General features: G+C 36.0%; 2 protein-coding genes and 1 non-coding gene across 4 annotated transcripts; 1 reads left to right on the plus strand and 2 right to left on the minus strand.

The window, feature by feature from the left end:
* Positions 1-5,984: 5,984 nt before the first annotated feature.
* LOC113323563 (fe(2+) transport protein 1-like) lies at positions 5,985-7,487 on the plus strand. Its single transcript, XM_026571887.1, has 3 exons — positions 5,985-6,665; positions 6,761-6,910; positions 7,005-7,487. The coding sequence occupies exons 1-3, from the start codon at positions 6,048-6,050 to the stop codon at positions 7,308-7,310; spliced, it is 1,074 nt and encodes a 357-aa protein (XP_026427672.1). The 5' UTR covers positions 5,985-6,047; the 3' UTR covers positions 7,311-7,487.
* A 17-nt stretch (positions 7,488-7,504) lies between these two features.
* LOC113323549 (switch-associated protein 70-like) lies at positions 7,505-11,091 on the minus strand. Of its 2 annotated transcripts, none has more exons than XM_026571868.1 (9): positions 10,828-11,091; positions 10,433-10,494; positions 10,249-10,332; positions 10,109-10,140; positions 9,845-9,926; positions 9,280-9,511; positions 8,867-9,094; positions 8,184-8,476; positions 7,505-8,087 (listed from the first exon to the last, which is right to left on the minus strand). In XM_026571868.1, exons 1-9 carry the CDS (start codon positions 10,933-10,935, stop codon positions 7,730-7,732), a joined length of 1,479 nt encoding a protein of 492 aa, XP_026427653.1. In that variant the 5' UTR covers positions 10,936-11,091; the 3' UTR covers positions 7,505-7,729. The 2 variants fall into 2 exon arrangements, with proteins under 2 accessions (XP_026427653.1, XP_026427661.1); XM_026571876.1 differs by having other exon boundaries at positions 7,850-8,083.
* Positions 11,092-20,603: 9,512 nt separating this feature from the next.
* Positions 20,604-20,677, minus strand: TRNAE-UUC. Its single transcript has one exon. It is a non-coding gene; the product is annotated as a tRNA-Glu (tRNA).
* Positions 20,678-21,308: the final 631 nt, after the last annotated feature.

The following is a 21,308-nucleotide window of genomic DNA, read 5'->3' on the forward strand; positions in this document are numbered from 1 at the left end:
TGGGGAAAACCATCCCTGCGAGGACGTATCACATTCTCCGGATGAGGAATGTGCTTACATGTCTCCCTTGATTAACAAATTTCTCTTGTTCTTGTTCTAGTTCTTCTTCTTCTTGACCTTCCTCACCAACATCTTCATCATTCATCCTCTTGTTCTACAGGCAAAGAGCAAGTCGTGTCAATTCCCCTTTTCCCTGCATGTAAGTTCTTTGTGCCACCACCTCGAGGTTTGGGAGTTTTTGAGTTTTAAGGAGTCACTTCCATTGTTCTCCTTTTAAGCTTGTCTTTCAATTTTCCCGGATGGGTGCTAAAACAAATGACAAACTTTAATTAGTTTTCCAAATTAAATAAATATGATTCTACTACACAATTTGATAACTCACCTAGTGGACAAGTTTACAGGAAGCTATTGGCCATACATAATGTGAAGTTCGGCACATTCGATATTTATCAATATGAGCCGAACAAGGTGCCCAATAGTTTTAGCCATGGTCATACAAAAGTTCGGCACATTCGATATTTATCACAATGAGCCGAACAATGTACTCAACAGTATTAGATCGGTTATTAAATAATGGTATTCAAGTTCGGCTGATTATCATATAAATTTTTTTGTGCCAAACTCAGTGGTTCGGCTCATACGATACTCAAAATATAACAAGTTTTCAGCCGAACTTTTCTTCGTCTTTATAAAAAAAATAAGTTCGGCTGTTACATTTCAGCCGAACACTACTCTGAAACTAACAAAAACCTAGACGAATCATCGATTACATGTCATAAATCAACGAAATACGCAAAAATAAACAACGGGTTTGTGGGAAATACCTTTCTATGTGCAATTTTAAAGAATCGGCCTCTATTTCTCCCTCTCCAACACCAATCGATCCACTATCCTCTTTATCTCTATCTTTTCCAAAAACCCTAGATTGAGATGCTACAGAAACAACACCAGGATTCGGCACCGTATTTCTAGGGCATCGCTTAACACGAGGTGTCATGTATGTGTTTAATCGAGAACTTAATCAAACAAAGAAATTTTAAGAATTTTCAGAAATTTTGGTGAAGAAGATGAGAAGAAGAGGGAGAGAGAAGTGTTTTTGGTTTTTAAAACTTTAATTTTTTTTTTAAGTAACGGTTTAGTGGATTAATGAGTGAGTTATTTAGTGGGTAACGGTTAATTAGTGGGAGGATAGGTTAATTAGTTGGAAAATTTTAGGATTAAAATTTAATTAAATGGAAGGGTAGTAATGTAATTTAAACTATGTAAGGGTATTACAATAACTTTAGCATCACTAGGACACCCCTCAGCAGTTTCCATTGGATGGCATCATAACTCTGTATGCCCCAAAATTATCCGGTATGCCCCAAATGAGGTTCCAGTTTAACTACGTTTTGGGCCTAGGAGTTGAGTACTCTTCCCACATTGATCTCTTGAGCAATTGAGGGAATCTGCTGATGGTATTTTAGGCCCAGGAGTTGAGCACTCTTTAAGGGGATCACCGATCAATCAATGATCTAAAATTGAAATATACCGAACCTTTATTGTTTGGTACTGCTCCCTCCTTTCTAATACTTCTCGATTTCTGGAAAAAAAATATTTTCACTTACCTATTTTTAGGCTAAAATTAAAAAAATGAAAGTATCATTTTTTCCAAAAATTGGGGAGTATATACTTCACTCACTAGTTGACGTCATGGCTTACGGGTACCAAAATGTAACAAAGAGATTCAAAAGGAAATAGATATTTGTTATTAGTCAAACTCGAAGTGTCAAAATCAAACAAAGAAAAGAAAAAAGGAAAAAAAAAAAACAGAAAAGCAAATTCTGGTTTTTCGCGTCTTAGTGAAACATGATAGTATAGAAAACAAGAAGAAAAGCCAAATTAAGTTGAAAAATGAAGGAAAGCAATGCAAGGTTCAGTGCGTTCCCACCATCGCATGCGCTTGTATGGTCCAGGGGAGGGAGGTTTACATCATGTTTTTGATTCTTACAAGGACTGGCACTGATGATGCAAATGATGCCCTCTGAGTGACTGAGTCAAATGTAAGCGCCTCTAAATTCATTAGGACCCTCCCTATCAAGAGTATAAAGTACAGGCTGGCTAACTTTATCTGTGTAAGTGGAGGTTCAGATTTGTCCTCACAAGAAATAAAATTAGGAGTGTAATCGTTTGTCATAAGGTATGATTGTGATTGAGATTAGAAATGCATCTAACGAACAAAAATTTTCATGTCATTAAGATTCCATAATTCTTCATAATAAATACTCTATTAATTTACCATGATAATATTTTATTAAATGTCAAATTAAAAATGACATTCTACTAATGATGATAATAAATATATTTTTTAGCTAACACTTAGGATTAGTTTGATAATGCTACGATCTTTACAAAAGTGTTTTTCCGATGTACGTTACTGTGCCGAGTTATGTAAAAAAAAATCACAATTGAATGGCTGCAAAATTATAATTTAAAACTAAAATTATTTAAAAAAGCAATCAAATGGTGTCTAGGAAAATATCAGGTTCAGCAATAGTTAGTGAGAAAATGAAAAAAGCAGACATATATCTGAAAAGTGTTTATTCTATTTTATTGTGCTTAAAATAAGTAAATTTTTCTACTATTAGGGTATATATATGTAATATTAAATTTACTAATTAATATTATTACTAAAAAGTATTATTTTTCTTCACCACTTTTTTAAAAATCAATAGTTGATTAATATTTGTTGTTGATAAATTAAAGTATACTTCAGTGATACGATATAACATAAAATGTGGTTTGAAAATAAAAAATAATTACCTGTAAAGAATAAAATATAACGAATAAAAATTGATGATATATAGATTCAAGGATATTTTTTCTCAGTTATAAAAAAAGATGGGATAGATTTGGAAAATAAAATATTAAATTAGGGTGAACTATAGCATTTTCTTTTAAAAGCTTTTAAAATCTCATTCTCCCTCACTTTTAAAATTGGTAGATTTTGGAAGTGTTTTGCATAAAAAACACATTAAGAAATCTTTAACAAATACTGGGATAAAAAAATATTGCTATAAATATGTTTTCAAAGTACTTCTTTTTTGAAAGAAAAAAGCAGTACCAAACTTAGTTAGATTGACTGACAATTACATAAGCGGACCATAGTGACGGTGGCAAGGATTGGTTCCCAGTGAGTAATTTCGCATCGTCTCACGTATTTTTTGATAAATGATTTGACGTTATTTTTATTCAATGATGGTGGATAACAGAGTTTGTTATTAGTAGAGCGTGTTGTTATTAGGTTAAGTACTTAACGATTTGATTACTAACTAATCATGGATTTATTATTTTTATGCACCGAATAACCTCACATTTGGAAGCGTAATGTCATCGAGTGTAATAGTCTGACGACTCTCTGCCAATAACGTTCGCACTTAGTCACTGCGGTCATATAATAGTACATGGTTTTCAATGGTCACCGCTGCGGTCATTCAGCAGCAGCTTCTCAAGAGGTCACCCATCCCAGAATTACTCGATGCCGAAAATGCGCAACTGTAAAGATTTTCACCAACTATGAAGACAATTATGCTGAAAAGATCTCTGTGTTAGGAACTGACGAACCATTACCTATATTCCATTTGACGAACCCTACATGCCGAGTCGGAGTACTATAATACCACCAGCTTAATTTGGAGCCGTCCTCAGCTCCGGAATATGTTCAATCCTACACTCTGAAATTTTTTCTCACTCATGTTACCCTTTCCCGACACAATCTGTCAAGCATACTCTTTCACCCTCGACAGGTAACCCGTGGTCGACTATAATACCATTTGTAAGGACCTGATCCTCCGCCAATATTGTTCCCACGCAGTCACTGTGGTTATCCGACAATGTGGGATTTTTAACTGTCACTGGTGCGGTCATCCATTAGCAATTTTCTTGGAGGTAGCCATCCCTAGATTACTGTCGCCCGAGAACGCATAAATACAATGTTTTTTACCAACTCTGGATCCAACTATGTTGAGAAGGCCACAATGTCACGAAAGGACAAGCCATTACCTATATTTCATTCGGTGAACTATTCCTGCCGAATTGAATTACGTACGTAATATATCTGGGAATTTTGAAAAACTAGAACAGCATCATGTGTGAGTAAAATGGTTGCCATCGGAAATGACTTAACATTTAAAATATAATAGCTTACGGGGATGAATTAGCTTTTCATTATGTCATTGAATTAATAAGAACATACAATACGATATGTATTGTTGAGTCAATTATGAGTTTTACTCTTTTCATATTATTCTTAAAGGGGAAAAAAGTAACAAGGATCCGAACACTGTTAATATCTACACAATTATTCTTGAGATGAATGAGTTCAGCTGCTGTAATTTGGTTACATCTTACATAGTTTAATGTTTTGGTTCCGCTTCGTTGTTGGAGTATGTGGCGCGATAAACCACATATGTATAGCTAGGGATAGTCCCTCATGGAATAAAAAGTAATACATGCGAAGCTTAATAAGCTTGGGCATCTCCATATAGTAGTAACGAGGCCTTTTAGTTAAAAAACCCACACCTCTTATCCCAAGGTGGTCAAGTGGGGTTCGGGGTTATGTGGTCGAGCCCTGAGTAGTGACTGATAGTCCGTGAAAATCCAAACAATTTGTATCAGATCCCATGGTTGGGGCTACTGTCCGAACGTAGAAGAGTTTGTGGAAGTCACCCAATTTATGGCACAAGTGGAGTCAGACTCAAGGTAGAGCAGGCAAGGTCCAAATTTGAACTGGTGCTCAAAATGGAGTTAGTGTCTCACACATTACCTCTGAAGTGGAGCAGGTTCTAGGTGGGCAAGGAAATGCTCAAGGTGGGGTTAGTACTTTCCTTCTCATTAACTCAAGGTGGAGTAGGATTCCAGGGCACGTGCATAGTGACACTTCATATTGTGGAGTGGAGAAGAAAAATGCCTATCGTATTTTCCTTTACTTTTATAATGATAAGAAGGTTAAACTTCATATTGATAAATATCATATTTAATATTCATATGTCTGAAAATACATAGCTAAATAAAAATTATGCCCGTGTCATTACGGCACGGGTTAAGCCCTAGTTGATAAACAAACTACTGCTGTACTTGTGAAAAGAATGGTAGAGACTGATTGAGCCAAAAATAAACAATCAAATAGTGTCGACATTCATAGACTTGACTTAACCAACATCACCTCATGCAAAAACCACCACTTATCATGGTGTTTGATAGAAGTTAGTTAAGTCACATTCGTAGAATTTTAGAATGACTTTTATAATTAAAAAGATTAATTTAACAAATTTACAGATTTTTTTCACATGTAATGTAAGAAAATTAATGTTTTGTAAAACCAAATCTTTTTTACATTATATTTTTGAGATTTATTTCTGCTTCTTCGGTTTGCGGAACCCAAATGTCCTTATATATATTAAGACCTTGACTTGAATATCAAACACTAATACTGTGGAAATTATGGCTAAATCATGTTTATGAATTAGAGGCCTATATTCAAACCATCTTTGACAACTCAAACTTACCATTTTTGCGAAGGTTAAGCAAAAGAAAAGTTAATTTTAAGATCATATTTTTGATTTTGATACTTATAACGGTTCAATTATTAAATAGTAGTAACCTTTTTATGCTCACTCCATTTAATTAGGAAGGCCATTCAGCAATTACTAATTGCGCAGATCAAATTCAATAGAGCGTGAGATTTTTCACATTTCAATTTGAAAACCCCAAGTCAGATTTAACCCTACAAAATCTCTTACCTCCCATGCACACTCCTACCACAAAATTCCACACTTTTTATGCCTATGTGGCACAGTACATTCCTATGTGTCACGACATTATTGCCATGCGTCATCTCAGCTTGTGCTGAATTCACCAAACCCATGAGCGCCAGTTGTAAAACCCACTCTGATTCTTTCCCAAATTACACTATAAATCGCATCAAAACCCTGGTGAGAAAAACAAGAAAAAAATACAATTTCATTTTTACATTTTCATTTTGTTCTTGTTTCCCAAATTCTTTCTCAATGGCAGTTTCTAGGAAAACCCTTTTCATGATCTTCATATTATTAGCACAAACCCTAGCGGCAACTCATGCTGAAGAAGCACCACCATCAGAGTGCGGATCAGAAACCGGGAAATGTATCAACAAATCAAAGGCATTTCCTCTCAAGATTATAGCTTTCTTTGCAATATTAATCACTAGTATCGTTGGTGTTAATTTGCCCTTGATTACTAAAAATGTTAAAGCGTTGCAACCCGATCGAGATATCTTTACGATTGTCAAAGCATTTGCTTCAGGGATTATTTTAGCAACTGGGTTTATGCACGTTTTACCAGATTCGTTCAATGATTTATCTTCTGTTTGTTTGCCTGATAAGCCATGGCATACGTTTCCGTTCACTGGTTTTGTGGCTATGTTGTCTGCTATTTTTACTTTGATGATTGATTCGATATTTACTAGTTACAGTCAGAACAAAAATTCAGTAGAAAATGAAAAAGGTAATACTAATGGAGATGTGGAAATTGCTAATGGAAATGGAAATGCCCACTCACATGGTCATGGCCATAGCCATGGGCATTCTTTTGTTATGGCAGGTGATGTAGCCAGTGCTCAGTTGACGCGTTACCGTGTCATTGCAGTGGTATGTAATCCGAAAATTTGTTCAGATTGTCCCATTTTAATTTTAATAAATTTTCAATTTTGCTGGTATTGATTTTTGTTTTTTTGTTTCTGCAGGTACTTGAGTGCGGAATCGTAGTCCACTCGGTGGTGATAGGGATTTCTTTGGGAGCTTCAAGCAATGTCTGTAGCATAAAGCCTCTTGTTGCTGCATTGTGTTTCCACCAAATGTTTGAAGGCATGGGTCTTGGTGGTTGCATTCTCCAGGTAATTAATGCTGCTGCATAAACCTTAAATGTACCCATTGAATTGCTCCAGCGTATGCTGCAAATATAACTGATTGTGAATTTCTGATGTGCAGGCTGAATACACATTGTTGAAGAAATCTCTAATGGCCTTTTTCTTTGCCACAACAACGCCATTAGGGATTCTTGTTGGGCTCTTGATATCGAAATCTTACAGAGAAAGTAGTCCTCATGCTTTGATCACTGAAGGACTTTTAAACGCTGCATCAGCGGGGCTCTTGATTTATATGGCATTGGTAGACCTACTAGCAGCAGATTTTATGGGTCGAAAATTGCAAGGGAGTATAAAGCTTCAACTGAAGTCATATGTTGCTGTTCTTCTTGGTGCCGGTGGGATGTCAGTTATGGCGCTGTGGGCTTAAAGTTCATCCTCGAAGATACAAAATGATTTAGCGATTTGATATACTTGTAAAGAGATCAGTAGTACCTTTAGTGATTCTTTTGCTGAACTCCCTTCTGATAATGGTAGTAGAAATCTAAGTTCTTTGATTTGCAAACTTTATAGAACTTAAATTTAATAAACAGATTTCTGAGTTAAATTTTTCTGCGCAAATAGTATCGGGCAAACCCTTCAAGATTCATTAGCGAATATCGGTATACATTCTGTTTAAAGCTATATACTACTGTAAGTTAATCAATAAAGCCATAAACAATATACCCTATAACAAAACAGGAACATACATATACCAAGCACAAAGTTGGAACAACAAAGAAAGAAACTTGTTACGCAGTAGATGTACCAATCAAATCTAATTTGTTACGCATTTAACCTGTAAATATTTCAAGGCTGATTAAAAGAGTTATCATCATGCGGCTCATGGTGGTCATGATTATCAACATGTAAACTCACGACTGAAATATCAAGACTTCTTCTTTCTTCTGCTTCAGGGGCTATTTCTCTGACGTCCGCTATTCTTGAATCTGTTGTTGCTTGAATGTCATTCCATTCTCCATCTCCTATTGAACGAAGGCTTTCTTGATCATCTGTATGTGGGACTGATCTTGAAACGCTAAGACATGCTTTATCAACATTTTCCTCTGACAAATCCACATGCTTTGTTAAAGGAAGGCTGTCAGAAACCGAGCAGGATTTGGTCTCTTCTTCTTCTTCAGATACTTGCTTCATTTCTCCTTGCTGTCTGTCACAAGCAAATTATGGAAGTTATTAGTATCACCTACATTTAGTCATTGTTTTCAAAGACCGAAACCAAAAGTTAGAAAAGAAAATATAAAACCTTTGGAATTGTGCTTGCAACATTTGAACATATGCAAGAAGCTCTTCTTTTTCTTTTAAAGCAGCCAACTGTTTCTCCATAGCATCTTTTACCCTGGCTTCAGCATCTACATCGGCAAGCCTAGCCCTCTCTTCTGCTCTAACAACCGCCCCTTCCAATATAACAACCTGTTCTCTAGCTTTACCAAGTTCAGTACGCCATAATTGTGCTTCTTTAAGCGCAGAATCTCTTTGCTGCAGCAATTGCTCGCGCTCTTTCAGTAGAACTGTAAATTTTTCTCCAGACGCTCTCAACTACAAAGCAAATATCAACAGAGAGTCAAATTGCTAGCAGTGGTGATGAGAAACTATTAACGATTCAAATGTAAGAAGATGGAAATATAAATGCAAACTGAGGGGGTGAAACAAGGCATGTTGATCAAGTTACCTAGAGATAGTCATCAGATATCACTAGTAAGATAAAATGAAAGATTTGAGGTCAAATAACATACTGACCAGGCATCAAAGTATAATAAACTTAACCAATCCCATGACACTCTTATCCTGAGATTTATACTAAATCCCGTCAAAAAGTAGAAAAGACCACCTATGATGAAGTTTGTGAAAAGAGTTTTGCAATAACTTGCACTACCAGGTTATACAATACATCGAGGTAGTAGAGCCAAGGTAAGAATGTGTTAACACCTTGGACATGGATGACACCAGCTGCTGTTCTGAATCCTTTTTCAGACGCTCAATTTCTGTACAAACGATCTTTCTTTGTCCATCCATTGCATATGCTGCAGAAGCCGCAGCCTCAGCAGCTTGAGCAGTTTCAGATAGTTTCTCTGCCAATTCTTTAATCGTTGAATCCCTTGAACGAAGCTCTCTAGCCAAGTTTTGTAATTCCTCGTCCTTCACTCTTAGAGTTTCCTGTGGAATTATAACCATGGGATTGTAAGAGATGGGAAATTTCACATATGAGATGGATGAAACCTGACAACATCCAGAAGACATTTCAAAGGTGTCTCCAATAAAAGAAACAAAAGTCTGATCGACAGCATATACACAGTCGACGGAGAAGATGCGATGTAGGTACACTGGCTGCAACAACATACCATCATGATTGCTGTATCATCCATTTGAGCTTCAGCTGGTCTACTTCCCATCATGTTCCCTAGAGCTGCCCTCATAGATATTCGCATTGCTGCTTCAATTTCTTTAGTAGACTCCAGTGCTGTCGAGTTCGCAGCAGCAACTACTGTTGCAACTGTTCCCATTTGTGCAGAACCATTCCCGCTTAAGGAATTCACAGCTTCTTTATGGGCTTTAAGTACCAGCTGGGTTGCTCTGGGGGGTAGAACAAGAAGAGAAATCCATGTAAGATGAGTTGCAATTCTACAGGCCCTCGAGTTTACACAAGTAACTTTAACTCAGGTGGGTATGACATTGAAAACCAAACATCTGTTCTTTACACGTCCTAGTTCAGTTTTATTAGATATACCTAATTCATGATTGACTTCTCACTCAAAAACACTTCCCCTAAACAAAAGGAAAAATGACACACTTGGGCATCATCTATTAGCTTCAGCTTCCAATTCTAGTAATTAAGTTTAATAGCATTGTATTGGAATCTTTTTTAGGCAACAACGCAATACGCGGACGAAATCCAAACAAACTTACTGTAAAGTTGATACCCAAGCGCGAGCAGCACCGGGAGTTTCAGCACAAAGATAGTACTCAGTTTTCTGTGGCGTTCCAATATCTAGCAAGCAGTAGTTAAGATGCAACATAACAATTCTTTATGGAATTAAAATCAAGCAGAGTAGTTTCTACAATTAAGATCCTAAAAATCAGAACCCCGTATTGGTTTATATTCAAAAACAGAATAAACTGAAGCTAATCATCTCCATATGGCCAAAATAAGCTCTTAGTTCATGAGGATACAGAAACAGCAACCATCGTACTTTGGTAGTCCACTGCAACATGTAGAGAATGACAACATATCAGCAGTCACCCAAATAAAAATTGCTCACTACGAATATATTCAGCTAAGTAGACGACAAGTTAGATGGTATCAATCTTACTGGAAATTCACAGGAGATAATATAATCGTGCTATTTGCATCAAATATAATGGATCCCTTGACAACCGTCTCATTTCTCCGAGTCCTACGGCACCACAAACAGATAGTGAGAACACAATAGCGTACTTAGTCAGAGCGACACACTACTGAACTGAATAAAATATAACTCAGAAAAAACATCATACTTGTATTCCATTTTTCCAGTGGTTGGGTCTAAGATCATCCATCTCTCATTCCATTTCCTCAACTGTTCATTTAACAAACTACGAGTCAGAACAAAACACAATAAGCCAAAAATGTCTTAACACTCTACACTAGATATAATGCCCCGCCTCAAATTGATGAAGAAACTCGAATTCGGAAACCACGGGGAAATTTCAAGCATATATCTCAACAGAGCATCAAGTGTGGTATACTCTCAGGCTGAATATCTATGTTATGGAGCTAAACCAAATTAGATAATTTAATCAGTAGCCTCTAATTCAACAAAAATGAAGAAATTCATATAAACCTTGAACCTAAAAATGAAAAATGCAAACTATAAACAAAAAAAAACAAAGAAACCCTTTATTTAATTTACCGTTTCAGAACGTTTAAGGATTGGACCTTGCAACAGATTCTTGCCAGAACTTGACGCGAGCTGTTTCTTAATCTTCTCCAAGCTGTTTTCAGTTCCATTTGAAGCCATTCGAAGAAGAATTGAACAAGAAAGTAATCGATTAGAGAGTGGATTTGAATAAATTGGGGGAAATTATTAGGGTTTGATCGGTAGGTGTGATCAAAACAATGTTGTTTGTTTACTCTCTAGTCTTCTCCTCAGATCTCTCTCGTGCTAAACGACGCCGGCAAGCAGGATATAGCGTACGATAGTAGTGTGTTTTTGTCGGTCACGTGATATGACTTGTGGGTGAAATGTATTTTTCAGTGGACCTACTTTGTACATAGGCCTACTGCGGCTGGGCACCCGGCGGTGGTATTCCGAGTACAAAGCTCTCGGACTTATACTCCCTCTGTTTCTGTTATTTATTCTTCATGTAATATTTTTAAGCTTACCCGTGGAATAGAGCTGGCAAACGGGCGGGTCGGGGCTGGCTTGTTACGGGTTACACGGGTTCGGGTTAACACAGGTCGAAACCCGCGGGTTGATATTCTTCACGGGTGGTCATTTCATCAACCCGCACCCGTAACGGGTTAAACCTGCGAGTTCACGGGTTAACCCGTTTATGGTGAGTCAACTCACCAGAAACCGATTTGAGAGCCTCTGATAGTCTGATTTATGAATCAATTAACAATGCCCTTACGAATGTATGAAAATCTAGCTACATAAATTGCAACTGAAACAAGAAATATGAAGAAAGCGATAGAATTTAACTTGGAAACAGATCAAATTGAAACCCCTAAATATCAGCGACGAGAAACAAATATATACTATGTAAACAAATTTCGTTAATACTGTTTTTTGGTTTATTTTCCTTCCCTAACATTCATATAATTCATTCATCGAAATCGCACATTCAAGTCATTACACACTCCTACAATCTCTGCAACAATAGCAACAACAACTGCAGACGAAGAAAAAGAAGAAAAAAAAGAAGAACATCACCAGATTCACCACCATTATCTTCTCAAGCCAAAGTCACAACTTGAATTTAGCCTTCCCTGACTTGTTATGCAACACTGTCACAGACTCACATCCCACCTTGTTTCAGCTAACACAAACTATTCTGCATCTACAATTACTCAACATCTCCTAACCCTGGCAGTAAACACCAATACCAACAACCACCAATTTCATTCAAAGTCACGATCTTCTCGTCCAAAGTCCAAACCCTTCTGCTTACAACTCTGCATCAGTACCACCAACACCTTCAGCTTCCCTGTAACAACAGTTATCAATTGATTCTTTCAATTCTTCTCTATCTCTCACCGCCACAATAACCCCATCTTCTACTAACACAAATCCATTGTTGTACAACTAATCAACTCCATCAAACCCTGTCCTAACAATCCATCAATCTCCTTAATTGTTGATCTGAAGCTCTCCAAACCCATCTTATTTTGATTCCTCACAGATCCATTAATCATCTCCTCCAATGAATTCCTTTATCTCTAAAATCGAGCTTCAGTTTCTTCTTCCAATTCACAGACTACCAGTTCATTATCCAAGAATCCTAATTTCTCTAATTTCTGCACTAACAAAACCTCCATCAACTGCGTTCTCATATTCACTATTCTTTAAATCGATCTCAAACAGAATCCTAAATCATCAATTTCAGCAGCAACAGATCATCTCTTCATCAATTTGATTTTCTCAGCGACAACAACTTCTTCTCGATCTCTCCTGAGTTTATTATCACCACCGACAGTTTCATGATTACTCGTTTATGTATTCACATAAACATTAGAAAATCAAAACCCAAAAGATTTTAGATCAACACCCATCTTCGATTCAATAAAAGAATCTTGATAGTTGAATTTTTTCTTCTGAATTCTTAAATCCTCATCAATTTTAGATCTCAGTTCACCAATCAAACCCTACTTCGATCCATATGAAAAAATCTATCGAACTTATCATCTTCTTCCACTTCAATTATAGATAATTTTTAGCTTCAATTTCTCTCACTTTCTGTGAATCTCTCTGCGGACGAAGAAGGAAAAAGAAACGAAGAAGGAGAAAGAAAAGATGAAGAAGAAAGAAACTGAGGGGACAGTTATCCTGAGGTGAAACACGACGTAATAATGTGGGGAAATAGAATTGCGGGTAACGGGTTTAACCCGCGGGTTTTACGGGCCGGGCCGGGTTAACCCGTTTCCCTACAACCCGGCTTTTCTCCAACCCTAACCCGGCTTGTTTAGGCACCAGCCGAGCCGGGTACGGGTTTTTTACGGGCCGGGCCGGGAAAACCCGCGGGTTTTGGCTTGTTTGCCAGCTCTACCGTGGAACCATAGTTTCCCAAGTTTTAATGAAATATTTTATTCACAAATAAAGAAAATATTCTTTCTGTTTTTGAAAAAATATGAGTTTGCTTGGTTTGTATAAATATTAAGAAAAAATCATTCTACCTACTTTTGCATGTTTTTTATTTTTTAATTCCCATCCGGAAATTACAGATTTTTTTTTTTAAATTTTTTGGTCCTATCGAGATATCACAAAAAGAAAGGTTATGTAAACACTGTCATTTTGAACTAATGTAAAACCGTGCAGACACATGAACATGGGTCCCATCCACCGGGACAAACATAGGGTCTCATGTTTGGTGTATGTTTGTGTCTACACGGCTTTTATATATGTGATCTATTTTGACAATCCGTGTTGAGAAAAGGCTAAGTCAAGACTCCCTGCTAAGACAAAAATTGATGTTAGAGAAAAGGGAGAGAGTCCCCTTTTTGTGTTAAGAGAAAAAAAGAACAGAGGGAAGTAGTTCCTTCCATGGGTAGACTAGTACTAATATCATAGAATTTGACTTTCCATTTACAGAAATAAGCCTATGTTTTGACATACCCTAGATAAGGAAACAAGTCAATTTTTAGAAACAGAGGGAGTAGCTTGTTTAATAACACATGCTTTTTTACTTCAAGAAATTGAAAAGCTAGAAGTCAGTTTGGTTATCTTATATCAAAACGATTTATAGAATTTGAAAAATCAACTTCTTGTGATTAAAATATTCTAATTTCTGCTTCTGAATTGATTTCTTACAAAAGCGGAAACACTACTACTTCTAATATATAAACCCAATATTAGGCTTATGGTTTCTTTTCAAGAATTTTATTAGAAAAATAAAATTAGTTATTTAAAAATCATTTTTACTTATATTTTTACATCTTAGTTAAGAAGGAGCATCCACATTAGCAGGAACACCACCATCAACTATTGCACCTTCTTTCATCTCTTCCGTCTCTACCTCATTGCACTATTGATGACCTCAATAAGCTCTTTATAAGCAAGTTGATTAACCAGTTTCAATAGTTTTCTAATTTGGTCTCTACTTTATAAGAAAACTTGTACTTGCTTGGACTAATTTTTTCTGCCTTATAGTCCACATTTTTTTGTTCAACAGCTCGATAATTGTACATTCTTTTGTTACCGTAATCCATACCTACAAAAAAATAATCTAAAAACGAATATATATTAATATGACTATAGAAGAAAATTTTGAAAAATGATATCCACAAAATTCCTAGATAAGACACATGCAAATCAACCAATTCTCATCGAAGAAAACTCTAGAAAGATAATACCATAGAAACAATAGATAATACATATGTGCAAGCAGTATTAGTAATATGATCAAAAGAAGTATCAGTAAAAATTGTATATGTGCTAACGGAAATTATATCAGGAGGAATAGTTTCAGGACACATAGGTGAATAATTTAGCAGTGACGACAGTTATATAAATGATAACTGGTTGTAGAGACAGTTGAGATAGGGTTAAGAGTTTTATCCTCAAAGACTCTGATACTGCCACAATCTGTTGCTACTCTATAAATGTTAGCATTGAGATGCATCCAAATAGTTCGCAAATATGCATTCTATAAGAAAATGACAAAGGGATTCAACCAGACAGTTGCAGATGTTGCAATGAGTACCAATGTTGCTATTGAATCGAGCAGTTTTATCTTTCGTCTGCACTATATCTCTTAGGAACTTTCAAATGAATAATTTGATTCTATGCGGAATCTTCATTTTCCAGAGGGATTTCCAAACCTCTTTAGGGACAGTATTAAGTGCAACTTGTTGAGAAACTGTATTTTCAACAAGTTTATTATAAGCACTTTTTACTATGAAAAGACCATCCTTTGTAGGTCTCTATATAATAATATCATCTTCCTCCATATTGAGTTGCAAACTTGTAATCTTGTTTATAACTTCCGGAGAAAAAAGTGTGTGAAGCAAACTAAAATTCCAAGATGAAGTATTTGGAATTATGAGTTCGAAAACGTAGGTATAACTCCAATGACTTGGGAAGGAAGGCATCGGTTTAACCTCCAGATTGATGATCCAACTGTCATGCCATATGAGGGTCTTGTTACCATTAATTTTATCTTCATACACATATTGGTTTGAAGAAGTTTTAGGCCTACTTCAACACCCTTCCATATCCAGGAAGAGATTTTTCTTTCATCTTGAATGTGTAGAAATTCCTCATTTTTAAAGATTTATCCTTCAGCAATTTAACACATAACGGATCAGGTTGTGTGCTAATTCTCTAAGACATTTTGGTGAGAAGGGCATGGTTCAACATCTCCAGATCTCCAACAACTAGACCTCCAAATTCTTTAGGAATGAACATGTTACTCCATGAAATTGGATTCTTACCTCTATTAGACTTATAACCCCAGAAGAACTTCCTTTGTAAAGTATCGAGCTTTTTAATCAACTTTTTGGGAATCTTAAATGTACACATTGATACAATGCGACAACATTAAGAATAGCTTTCACCATAGTGCCTCTACCATCTTGGCATATTGTTTCACCCTGCCAGGAAGCAAGTCTTCTTTCAAAAGAAGTGTTTATTTCTTCAAATGAGCTTACTTTAGATTTTCATATGAGAAGTGGAGATCCCAGATATTTATCATTACTTTCCATATTATTTACACCAAGAATGTGACTAAGAGAGTCACAATATGAAGTATCCAAGTTATTGCTGAATAAAATGGATGATTTGTCAAAAATTATGACCTGACCAGATTGATAACCAAAATCTTCAAAGGTTTGTAAGAGATTAGTTACACTGGTTAAATTAGCATGTGTAACGATGAGACAATCATCTTCAAAGAGCAAATGATTAATAGGAGGAGCAATCCTATCTGCTTTTATACCTGGGATTTCTTTTCTACGACGATCTAAAGTAAGAGTTCTAGGAAACTGTTTCATTGCCAAGATAAACAAATAATGAGATAAATGATCTCCCTGACGAATTCCTCTTGAAGGATTAAACTCAGCACATGGAGAGCCATTAAGTAACACAGATAATGAAGTAGTGGTGATGCATTGTTGAATAAGTGGAATCCATTTATCATAGAAACCAAAACTACTCATGACCTTTAAGATGAAACACCACTCAAGTCTATCAAAAGCTTTTGACATGTCTACCTTAAGAGCTAACCAACCACCTTCTCCTTCTTTCTTTTTCATTGAGTGAATCAGTTCATCTGTAATAATAGTGTTGTCATTGAATAATATACCATACACATACGCCGCTTGATAGAGGGCTATGATACAATCCATTGAAGGCTTCATTCTTGAGACTAAAATCTTTGAAACAATCTTATAAGAAGTATTGCACAAACTGATGGGTCTGAATTAAGAGGGTGTAGTTGGTTTTCTGGTTTTAGGAATTAAGGAGATATAAGTCTTATCTAGAGATTGAAGAATATGCTTGGAGCTGAAAAAAATTCTTCACCATTTCACAAACATTTGCACCTACAATGTTCCATTGAGACTTATTTTGAAAGCCTTCTGGTCCTGGTGCTGAACAATTTTCCATACGTTTTAAGGAACTAAAGATCTCTTCATCAGTTGGAATAGCAACAAGCAATCTATTGTCTTCATCATTGATAATAGTGGGAATGTGTAAAATCTTTCTTCAATATGAGGATTAAAAGAAATGCTAATATCTTGAAAGTTTTCGGAAGTACTGTAAACGATGATGATCATCAGGTAACGATCTATTCATCCTCTTCTTTTTCAATGTAATAGGAATAGGGATTCTTTTTTTTTTCACATTTTAAGAAAGTAGGGTTTACTTAGAAAATGGAAACATAAATGAAAAGAAGAAGATCATTGAGAATCCAAAATAAATTAAGTAATAGTAGAAGCAGCAGCAATGGAACGGAGCATGTATGTCGTTTTCTTGATTGTGATGATTTAATTTTGATTAACATAAACATACTGAGTAGACTTCCAGCCAAATCATTAATGAGATTAAAGTCTGTATGAAAGCATTGGAAATCTATAATCAAACAAGACCCATGCTTAGTCAAATTGCATGAAGCAAATTGATATAAGGATATTACTACTCTTCTTGTATATCCAGCATGGCCTCTTTCTGAGAGCGAAGAACCACAACATCCTCTTCCTGGAAGTGTAGAAATCAGGAGTACTGTGTTCTCCCAAAAGGATTTGAAGCTGGATGATGACCGTAAAAGAAGATCCACAAACTCTAGGACGAAAACTGATGTTACTTTATTTTCCAGTCATAATATGATTCTTGATGTTAAATTCAATATGCTCGAACCAGAGCATGGATTGGTATGTTTTGTCAGATGTGATGAGCCTAAGTCCGTTCTCGTTTGCAATCCCTGCAACGGAGAGAAAACACCTTGGATTGAGATAAGAACAAGTGAAGTATTTGTTAGCAGCTTTGGGATGAAACAAATAGCTAGTTGTCGTGGAAATATGAGACTCTGCTATGATTATTTGTTTGGATTTGGATTCGAGCAAACTACTAAACAACACAAAGTGATTTGTGTATGTAATATTGTTCTATGTAGGATTATAAATATGCGGGATCGAGAGTTTCCTATGGTAGTTAGTCATAAAGTTATTTGCGGGGTTCTCACAGTAGGTGAGAATAGATGGAGGAAGATTGAAGATCATCATTTTCCGCTCAATACTGTGCAGAATGAAAAATCCGTTTATGTGAATGGTTACATATCTTGGATCCATTACCAAAGACCTCCGAAGAAGAATGAAGTCATTGTGTTTGATGTTGGAAGAGAGACATTTAGGGTGATTGTTATCCCGGATTGCGTAATACCGCAAAATTAGTTAATGTATTAGTAGCAGCGGATGGTCATTTATCTGTCTTGTACCAAAAAGGAGTCGACTTGCTCAACTTGTCAATTTTAAGGATAATAATGGTGGTGGATGGATCAGTGAAACAATCCAAATGCCTTGCCCATGGGGTGCATTGGAGAATTTAGATTTTAAAGACATTACTGGCACGGATTTGACCGTGATAAAGTTCATAACATGCGGACAGAAACGCCGGGAATGCATGCATTATTACAATAAGAAAGAGAAAAAATATTACAAGCATCAGTTTGAGTGTTCATTGGATACTACTGGTCCTTATGTTGGCGAATATCAGATTAGTCCTTTTTGCGAGACACTGTTGCCTGTTCAGAACGTTCAGCATGGTCAAGAAATCAACTGATTTTCTGATACATAATTGTTCTCCGATGACATCAGTTAGGTACGTATGCTTTATCTTTACTAATAAAACTGACGCATATGTGAACCTTTTGATTTATCAAGTGCTAGAACCTTTTTCAGAGTTTTTTTTTTTTGTTTTCTCAATGCTACTGAGAATTAAATGACCTGTTTTCTCAATCTTTTGTGGAGCTTCCTTGGCAATGTTGGCCTGACAAAAGCCGATAAAATTTCAGACTAAAAGTGTCTATGGTGCATGTGCTAATCACCTGTAACTTTGCTTGAGACTGGTTTATGCCTTTATGGTACGTAGTAGTTTGCAGTAATTCAGCAGTGTAATTTCTTACAGTTATCTATGTTTCTCTATGGATTGTACTACTATAGGAATGCCCGCCGGATGCAAGTTACAAGCAGGATAAAAAAATGCCACTAGCTTGCAGACAAAGCTCTCTTAACAGGAGAAAATTAAGCACTTACTGGTGGAGAAGAAGCAGTCTTACAAGTGCTTAGGAAATTACCTCATTCAGATGAATTACACACAACACTTGCAAGTTGGAACATCTACAGATTCTCATTTTGTGTTATTTTATTATAATAGACTTTTACTCTAGATTTAGTTAAGCGGACATTTGTATCTGCATCTATCTTTCAATATGTTGGAGAAGAGATTTAACTTTTTGTGAGTTTAATTACATCCTAGATTTTGTTGATTTCTTTGAACTTTGATCTAAATTTTGTTGTTCTTAATACAGTAATCTATACCTACACAATCCTTACCACATCACCAAGAAAATTTCACTTAACTCGTGAATGCATTAGTTGAATTTTATGTGGAACATGCACTTTCAGCTGGTAAAATTTACGTGAGTAACCCTATTAGGTGGAACATGCACAACGAGTGAATTTTCTTCCTATAAATTAATACATTTTTGTGCAGCAAAGGAGAAGAGAAGCGAAACTTGAAAAATACTAGTACTAGTTCATTGGGAGCTAGTAGCATCTCAAGTTGCATTCATTCTATTCATAAGAAGAAGAAGAATTCAAAGAGGAGGAATACAAAACACTACCACGGGAGTTTAAATCCATGGATTTTGGATCATTATATTGCGATTTATACACAAATGCGATCCACAGGCCATGGATATTGAACACCCTGGTGATGTATTCATGGAGAGCTAGCTGTATAATTTTTCTTCATGTCTAGAATGAAATTGCACCATTTAGTGTTGAAGTAGTAGCATCTCAAATTCCATTCATTCTATTCACAAGAAGGCAATATGGTGATCCAAAATCCGTGAACACCCTTGGTAATGTACTATGACAGTTTATAGTTTTTGAAGGCAAATGGGTGCTCCTGTAAACTCTTGATATTATGGTGGATCTCAAAATCCGTTGATTCTATTCACAAGAAGAAGAAGAAGAAGAATTCAAAGAGGAGGAATACATAACACTATCACGGGTGTTCCTATACATGGATTATGGATCAGCATTACTGTACATATACACGTATCCAATCCATAGCCCGTGTATAGTGAATACCCCTGGTAATGTACTAGAACAGTTTGGCGGGCCTGTAGTTGTTAAAGGAAAATGAGCTGTCTCCAACTAATATCAAGAGATTAATGTAGCATTTCTCTTCAGTCCATATTAACCGGTTTTTGCATCAATTTGCTATTCTTACATGTAATATACAGGTATAAGCAAGGAAATATGGAGCAAGACAAAAGCCAAAGCGTCTTAGAATGAAGAAGTACTTCTGCTGAAGGACCTGATGGGACATTTGTTCATGATAACTCATATGCAGGCAAAGATGCATGGGTTGAAGAGCCAGAAGCTCCTGAGAGTGATATGTAAATTGCATATTGCTGATATTTTTCTTTGTAAATTGCATTGTATTTTTTAAGTAATTGCATGAGTGACCAGTGTGGCCTTCATATTTTTGGGCAGGGTTAATTAGTTCAGCAGAGCAAGATTAAAGGCCGAGGCGATCGAGAAACTATTCGTACATCGAATGAAATTATTTAAGGGGAGATCTTAATGGCTGAGCAAATGAAGTCCCAAGAGGCTCTAAAATATGTAGTTAATTTTTTGATGTCGGTGGTAAATAAGCTCTTAACCAGTCTCTCAATTTCGGCGAGACGGCAGAGACCAAAATGAAACCAGATGAGAACACAAAAAAAAAAAAAATTATTAAAAAATTTCCATTGCCGGGATTTGAACCCGGGTCGCCTGGGTGAAAGCCAGGTATCCTAACCGGGCTGGACTACAATGGATTGTTGTGCAAATATCTTTACTCAATATTAAAATTGTGTAAATATCTTTTAAATGCATTGGCTAATAGCTTTTACGGATACAATCGTACGATTATGAATACATTAGCTAAGATATTTTTGTCACCAAAAGTAAACTTCCCGTCGCTTTCTTAACATTTGTGTGAATGATAGTCTTTTACTCATATAAAAAAACTCTTCATATGGATTTCATTCCAGTTTTGAAGTTAAAATGGGTGTTAAAAAGTAGGGCTGTCAACGGATAAATATCCGCCGGATATTGGACAATCCGATAAGGTTAAGGTTAAGAATTATCGGATATCCGATATCCGTTAACATCCGGCGGATATCAAAAATACAAACCGATATCGTTAACGTTAATCTATCGGATAACGGATATTTATCCGTTAAAATCCGATAACGCCAAGTGTGTGTTTTAACCAAGTGGTGGAGATTTATCATAATCGATCAATTTGTTCTTCAATTGTTTTCAAACTACAAAAAGAGATGAAAAAAAATCTCTGCCAATTTTGTAAATTTGATCAAACTGAAACTTTTATACTTCAACCCATTGATCTGTATTCTGTAGCTTGAAACATGATTAAAGTCGATCAATTTCAGAAGCAGAGAATGA

This window comes from Papaver somniferum, chromosome 1, assembly GCF_003573695.1.
Source record: "Papaver somniferum cultivar HN1 chromosome 1, ASM357369v1, whole genome shotgun sequence".
NCBI classification, from domain to species: Eukaryota; Viridiplantae; Streptophyta; class Magnoliopsida; order Ranunculales; family Papaveraceae; genus Papaver; species Papaver somniferum.